The sequence below is a fragment of the Pangasianodon hypophthalmus genome, chromosome 2, assembly GCF_027358585.1.
Source record: "Pangasianodon hypophthalmus isolate fPanHyp1 chromosome 2, fPanHyp1.pri, whole genome shotgun sequence".
In the NCBI taxonomy this organism is placed as follows: Eukaryota; Metazoa; Chordata; class Actinopteri; order Siluriformes; family Pangasiidae; genus Pangasianodon; species Pangasianodon hypophthalmus.
In genome coordinates this window covers 34701561-34709980 of record NC_069711.1, presented here as the reverse complement: position 1 = coordinate 34709980, position 8420 = coordinate 34701561, and the positions used below count along the sequence as shown (strand labels likewise).

Sequence of the window (8420 nt, the reverse complement as noted above, 5' to 3'; positions counted from 1 at the left end):
ATCAACTGCTGGGTTTTTTACTCGGCACTGGAATGTCAGTGCGCGCTCTGCTCCAGTGCTCGGTGTGTTTGGAGCGCTATTTGGCCGTCATCCATCCCATCACATTCCTGAAGTTCCGGCCTCTCCGATATCGAGTAGTGATGTGTGTGGTGGTGTGGCTGGGTGGAATACCGTCTGGCGTCATCTGCATGTCCACGTTCCCTCACATGCCTTACCGAGTCTTTGGAGTCATCTACTTTATCATTCTCAGCATCAACGTCTTCAGCTGCGTGTCCATTCTGAACAAGCTGAGACACCCAGGACCGGGGGAGAGGAACGCCGACAGGAGGATGGAGGACGGAGCCAAAAAACGGGCCTTTCAAGTCGTCGTGATGAACCTGCTGACGTTTCTGGTCCAGAACACCCCGATCGCTGTCCTCTTTGGGACCCTAAACACGCTGCCCATGACTGTTTTTTATACGAGTACAGACATTTGTCTGGCCTTCAACCTTGGTTGGGTGTAGCCAGTTTTTGTTCTCCATAAAGCTGGAAAACTTTAAAAGTATACAATCCAAAGCCTCCTCTGTCCTTCAGTCGAACTGTTTCCATGCACATTTATCCCTGTGACAGACGCTCTTAGCTGAACGCTTGAGCCAGAATCCAGGGTAAAAGTGCCGATAGCAACACAGCGAAGTTCTTGAAAACTACATCTCCACAAATTGACCAGAAACAAGTGCAAGATACTTATTTGTAGGAAGAACAGTGAGATCTGTGAATACAACTGCTTGCGTAACTGTTCACCCGTGAAACATTTGGCGGAAACACGACCCCGCTCATCACCCTGTGAAGCATGGTGGTGGTAGCATTATGAGTTCCTCTTGGCATCTTGGTTGTTTCTCTGAATCATAAGACTGTACAGGTGTAGAAGAGTAAAGACAGAACAGTGCTGAGTGTGTTTACAGGATATTCAGTACGAGCAGATTGTGAAGAAGAGTCCTGGGATGAACAACAAGTCAGTCTTTATGATTACAGCAGCAGCACTACGACACAAAACTACAGCATCCAGGTGAGATTAAACACTGAAGAAAGGGTAGGAAGCGCGCACAGAGCAGTTCCCATAAAATTGCTGATTTTCCCTAATAGTCTAATGTAATTTTTGCACTTTAGGGATTATAAATATTTATAAAGTAATACTTATAAAAGTGTATTCCTGGAAAGAATGGCGCTACGCTGTGCGTATTTATATCGTGTTCTTGTGGAAAGTTATCATGGCATCATATTTGCATCAATGGTGATCAATATGATGACAGTAACAACACAGGTGACAACAGAGCACACACACACACACACACACACACACACCTGAGTGTGTGAAGGCTGTTAGGAAGGGCGAGAACTGTGCTGCATCATCCGTAAGCATATCTGTCCTTTAAAACCATTTTATTTTATAGTTACAGTGAATTTTTATGTTAATGAGTTATAATCAAATCTACACATTTCAGTTATTTAATGTTATTTATTGTCTTCTGTTATTATCATATCGAATATGTGATTTGTGGAAAAGGATTTGTGCTTGTCATTTATTTAGAATTACAATATCCTATAGGAATCAACTGTTTTGATTGAGATCATTTTCTATATTATATTCCTGTATGAATATAAACATTTAAGCACTTAAATAATTTGAATAATATTTATAGTAATATATTATATATAGTAATATCTTCGGTTTTTGTAAAAATATTTCATTCTGTATATATAATCACATCCTTCTAAAAAAAAATAGTGTAGAGTTCTTATAAAATAGTTTCACATTTATCTTGGTTTAAATATTCCTCATTTAAAAATCTTAAAAAAATAAACGTTTTAAAAATTATAATAATAGTAAGTGAAAATATTTACAGCCACAAATTCTGTATACAGTGTGTGTGTGTGTGTGTGTGTGTGTGTATATATATATATATATATATATGCAGGTCACTGTTTTGTAAAATCATAGTTTGGAAAATTGGTTTTCTTGGTAATAAATCATTTTGTTGTTGAAAAACAGAATGTTTCAGGTAAAAGTCAATAAATGAACATGTTTAAGAGGAGATGATGATGTCACTAAAATGATTTTTTTTCGGTTCAGCTCTTGACATTGGACGAAGAGTAATGTGGCCCTTTATAGGGCTGTAGTCAAGACCGTCGTTGTCAAGTTCATGACCAGGACGAGCCGAGATCGAGTCAGAAAACCATCAAATCCATTTCGAGTCCAAGACTCTACCTCAGCTAGTCGGCTTCATTTATGCATTAGACTGTTTCGTTGGAGAAGGAATCACTTCTTGTCAAACTTCATGTACGTGGAAAGACAACACAGATATTATTTTTACAAACTCTTTGTCAGCACCAAGATCAGTGCCCAAGACTGAGGTGAATAAAACCTGGCCTGATTGACACAGAGGAACCAGAGCTAAAATATCTATAATATTAAAGTGGAGGGAAAAGAATATCAAAGAAGCACCTTAACCCTTAAGATGACGCTACCACCACCATGCTTCACAGTGATGTCAGGATACTGAGCAGTGTTGGGTTTAACTTAATCAGAATCATTTCTAATGTTAGTGTAGGCTTTATTTGTGACATCATTCATACTGTATAAACTATTTTCTTTACACGTGCTAGTTTTAATCAGGATAATGTTCTGTATTCATAAAGTATTCTTCAGTGACAGCTAGCTTTAACATGGAGATGCTTTGAGAAGTATTTGTATTCTGATATGTTCTAATTCTAATCTGCTTTTGTGTCTCCTGTGCAGGTTTTATTCCTAAAGACAGAATGTTGAGCACAAGCTCCAACACAAACTCCTCCATCCATTCAGAGGAACAGTGGCAGAACTACACCAAGCTCCTCTTCATTATATCCATGCATATGATCAATTATCTCCTGGGTCTTCCTCTAAACTCCTACGTCATCGTGCTGCTTTTAAACAGACGCAGGAGCCTGGATCCGTGTGACGTCTTCACTCTCAACCAGGCTGCTGCTGAGATCTTCTTCATGCTCTTTGCTCCTTTTCACATCTTGGTGAATGTCAGTTCTGAGACGTGGTTTTATCAACTGCTGGGTTTTTTACTCGGCACTGGAATGTCAGTGCGCGCTCTGCTCCAGTGCTCGGTGTGTTTGGAGCGCTATTTGGCCGTCATCCATCCCATCACATTCCTGAAGTTCCGGCCTCTCCGATATCGAGTAGTGATGTGTGTGGTGGTGTGGCTGGGTGGAATACCGTCTGGCGTCATCTGCATGTCCACGTTCCCTCACATGCCTTACCGAGTCTTTGGAGTCATCTACTTTATCATTCTCAGCATCAACGTCTTCAGCTGCGTGTCCATTCTGAACAAGCTGAGACACCCAGGACCGGGGGAGAGGAACGCCGACAGGAGGATGGAGGACGGAGCCAAAAAACGGGCCTTTCAAGTCGTCGTGATGAACCTGCTGACGTTTCTGGTCCAGAACACCCCGATCGCTGTCCTCTTTGGGACCCTAAACACGCTGCCCATGACTGTTTTTTATATGAGTACAGACATTTGTCTGGCCATCAACCTCGCCATGGGTTGGGTGGGGCCGTTTTTTGTGCTCCTTAAAGCTGGAAAATTCTTGTGATCAACCTGTTGCCATGTGATTAAAGCCACTGGTCTCCTCCATGCCTCATCAGGAACGATTTACATTCACATTTCCATGCACATTTATCCCTGTGACAGACGCTCATAGCCAAAAAAAAAAATATGTGAAACAGAATCCACAGATGTGCGGCGGAATCTTGAAGAATAGCTTCTAGTCTTCACGGCATGGGTTCCACAATGTGTTAGAAACAGTCCTGTAAGATTTTGGTCCATGTTGCCATGATTACATAACATACTGTAATTGCTACAAATTATGCTCCCGTTCTACCACAAAGGCGCTCTGGTGACTGAGGAAGCTACTAAAGTGCCCTGAACTCATCGTCATGTTCATGGAACCAGTCTGAGACAACTTTATCATGTTAGAGGTAGACATTATGAGATGGGAAATTGTGGCCATAAAATGATTTATGTCATCACCAACAGTACTGTCTGTGGCATTCAAACAATGCTCGATTGGTATTCAGAGGTCCAGCGTGTGCCACAAATTCATTCCCCACAACATCACAGCATCACACAGAGATTCATCAGACCAGTTTGACAGGAAGTTTTTTTTGTCTTTTGCACCATTTTGTGTAAACACTGTAAACCTTTGTATGTGAAAATCCCAGGAGATCAGCAGTTTCTGAAATACTCACTGTCACTGACATCACATTTTTCCCCATTCAACAGCTTAAGCTGGGCCGAAATTGTGTCATGTAACAGGACAATGATCCCAAACACACCAGCAAATCAACATCTGAATGGCTAAAGAAGAAAAAAATCAAGGTGTTGGAACGGCCAAGTCAAAGTCCGGACCTCAAACCCACTGAGATGCTGCGGTGGGATCTTCAGAGAGCTGTGTATAAACGAATTCCTTCAAACATCGATGAACTGAAGCGATGTTGTAAAGAAGAGTGGGTTAAAGTTTCTCCAAAACGATGTGAGAGACTGAAAAACTCCTACAGAAAACTTTTACTTGAAGTTGTTGTTGCTAAAGGTGGTTCTGCATGTTACTGAATTATAGGCTGTACTTATTTTTTCCCATATTGAAATCTGTTGTGTTTTTCTGAGGTTATTTGCTTGTTTATAGAAGTTGGTGAAGACCACATGACTGTTATTTAGACCCTGATCAATAAAAACACAGAATTGAAGGAGGGTGTACTTTCTTTTTCCCCATGACTGTGTGTGTGTATATATATATATATATATATATATATATATATATATATATATACATATACACGTGTGTGTGTGTGTGTGAGTGTGTGAGCGTGTTGTCATGATGCTGCTTTTGCTATTTGCATCGATGACAAGTCTTTGTGGAGATTACTGATGAGGCAGTAACAACACAGACGCACACACACACACACACACGCACACACACACACACACACACACATATATATATAATACACACAGGAACCTGAGTGTTGAAGCCGAGATATTTGAGATTTTTTTTTGGGAAAACGAGAACTGCGCTACATCGTCCGTAAGTTCACCCATTCCTCTGAAACAATATTATTTAAATATATTCTCTATACTGTAGATTCTATTTAATTCAAAATTTATCAGCTGAAATTTAATGTATACATTTATTTGTATGTATGTATGTATGTTTATATATTTATTTATTTATTTATATCACATGCTATGATATTAAGTGGAATATATAATGTGTGAAAGCTTGCAGCTGTGTTTTTGTCATTTAATTACAATAATTAATAATTCTGCACTAATTAATTAGCATATACTTTTTATTAGCATTTCCTACATGCAACATAGTCTTTTAATAGGAAATAATATCCAACAGGAGGCATATGAACTGAAAAACCTTAAAGTCTTTCATAAATTATGTTCTTTTAGTTTAATTATGTTTAGTTAACAGTAATTGGCTAATTGGTGGACACACTGTGGTTTATGAATATCCTCTAATTAAGTGAATAAATATATATATATATATATGGATTATGGATTTGAAATGAAGAATCAAGATGTGACTGAAGTGTAGATTTTCAGCTTTAATTCAAGGGGTTTAAGAAAAATATTGCACTAACAGTTTAGGAATTACAGCCATTTTTTACGGAGTCCCTCCATGTTCACAGGCTCAAAAGTAATTGGACAATTGACTGATAAGCAGTAAAAGATCTGGAGTTAATTCCAAGTGTTGAATTTGCATTTGGTATTTGATAGCTGTTCATGAGAACTCTCACTATTGCTGTCCAAAGAGGTGTCGATGCAAGTAAAAGAGGCCATCATTAGGCTAAAAAAACAAACAGACAGAAAACAAACATCAGAGAGATAGCAGAAACTTTAGGAGGGCCAAATCAACAATTTGGTACATTCTTAAAAAGAAGGAATGCACTGGCGAGCTCAGCAACACCAAAAGTCCTGGAAGACCACAGAAGAAAACTAAAGAGGATGATCGCAGAGTTCTTTCCTTGGTGAAGAAAAACCCCTTCACAACATCTAGCCAAGTCAAGAACACTCTGGAGGAGGTAGGCCTATCATTGTCAAAGTCTACAATCAATTGATGCCTTCATAAATGTAAATACAGACGGTTTACCTCAAGATGCAAGCTCAAGAACAGAAAGACCAGATTAGACTTTGTTAAAAAAAAAAAAAAACCTCTAAAAAATAAAGCCTGACCAGTTCTGATGCAAGATTAACGTGTACCGGAATGATGGGAAGAGAAGAGTATGGAGAAGGAAAGGAAGGGCTCATGTTCCAATGCAGACCACATCATCTGTCAATCATGGTGGAGGTAGCGTTATGGCATGGGCATGTATGGCTGGGTCATTGAACATGAAACTAGGTAACTGGTGTTTACTGATGATGTGACTGCTGATAGAAGTAGCAGGATGAATTCTGAAATGTACAGAGCTAAACTTCTCCTCAGATTCAGTCAAATGCTGCAAAACTGATAGGACAGCGCTTCATAGTACAGATGGATAATGACCCAAAACATACTGTGAAAGCAACCCAAGAGCCTCTTAAGGCAATGAAATGGCAAAGTCAACTGACCTCAAATCAACTGAGCTGCTTTTCACTTACTGAAGACAAAACCGAAGGCAGAAAAACCCACAGACAAGCAGCAACTGAAGATGGCTGCAGTAAAAACCTGGCAAAGTGTCTCAAGGGAGGAAACTCAGAATTTGGTGATGTCCATGGGCTCCAGACTTCAGTCACTGACTGCAAATGATTTACATCCAAGTCTAAAAATAACCCTAATATTTATGATTATGTTAGTTTGTCCAATTACTTTTGAACCTGTGAAAATGGAGGAACGCTGTAAAAAAAAAATGGCTGTAATTCCTAAACAGTTAATGCAATAGTTTTGTTAAAGCCCTTAATTAAAGCGGAAAGTTTACACTTCAGTCACATCTTGACTGCTTCATTTCAAATCCATTGTGGTGGAGAACAGAGGCACAATTACCAAAATTGTGTAATTGTCCAAATACTTATGGACCTGACTCTCTCTCTCTCTCTCTGTGTGTGTGTGTGTGTGTGTGTGTGTGTGTAAAAAAAAAATCTGTTGTAAAACGTCGGTGAAACGAGTTACAAGTTACAGCTTTACCTCTGACTGTTACAAAGCGCTGACACTGGAGACTCCTTCCATAAAAGTTAAATAAACTTCTCCTTACAGTAAACTTCACTACATCAACAGATTTTCTAATGTTTTTTATTATTAGTGGAGCGTCCTCCATACAAGTCCATACAAGAATGAGCTGTTACCATAGAAACGATAACGTATTAGAATAGAATTGATATGAATAAACCTGTGATTGGCAGCTGCACTACTGTCAGAGTTTTATTATTAGCTGGATAACTTTTTAATCTGTTTATTTTGGAGGACAGAACGATGAACATCTCCAGCATGATGAACTCCTCCGTCCACTCAGAGGTAGTGTGGGAGTACAGCGTCAAGCCCTTCTTCTCTGTATTCATCCATGTGCTCAATTATCTCCTGGGTCTTCCTCTAAACGTGTACGTCATCGTGCTGCTTTTAAACGGACGCAGGAGCTTGGATCCGTGTGACGTCTTCACTCTCAACCAGGCCACTGCTGAGATCTTCTTCATGCTCCTGGCGCCTTTTCACATCACATGCGATGTAAAGATGGATCTGTGTTTCTATTACGCGTTTGGCTTTGTCATCGGCGTGGGGATGTTGGTGCGCTCTCAGTTCCAGTGCTGGGTGTGTTTGGAGCGCTACCTGGCCGTCGTCCATCCTCTCACCTTCCTAAAGTTCAGACCTCTGAGGTACCGAATGGCGATCTGCGTCGTGACGTGGACGAGCGGATTGGCCTGTGGCATCTTCTGTATGTTCATGTTCCCGTTCCTGCCCTACAGAATTATCCTCGCTTACGCCGTCACCATTCTGAGCATCAACGTCTTCAGCTGCGTGTCCATTCTGAACAAGCTGAGACACCCAGGACCGGGGGAGAGGAACGCCGACAGGAGGATGGAGGACAGAGCCAAAAAACAGGCCTTTCACATCGTCATGGTGAACCTGCTGACGTTTCTGGTCCAGAGCATCCCGATCTCCGTCACTTTCTGCATGCAGGACGCGCTGTCCTTGATGGACTTCAGCCTGGCTCTAGTGATCAGTCTGGCCATTAACATCATGATGGGTTTCATGAGTCCAGTTTTTGTGCTCCATAAAGCTGGAAAACTCTCGTTTTTAAAGTCTGCATGCTTTTAAGCATAGAAGACGTCTTATCTCACTAATTTTATTTTAATCCTGATATATTTTAGAGATCAAGGTAGCTGCAGTGCATAATTATAAAATAAATAATGGAATAATCG

General features: G+C 40.3%; 1 protein-coding gene across 1 annotated transcript; it reads left to right on the top strand.

Moving 5' to 3' along the window:
- Window positions 1-7476: 7476 nt before the first annotated feature.
- LOC113523678 (G-protein coupled receptor 35-like) lies at window positions 7477-8316 on the top strand. Its single transcript, XM_026909672.3, has one exon. The coding sequence runs from the start codon at window positions 7477-7479 to the stop codon at window positions 8314-8316; it is 840 nt and encodes a 279-aa protein (XP_026765473.3).
- The last annotated feature ends 104 nt before the right edge of the window (window positions 8317-8420 follow it).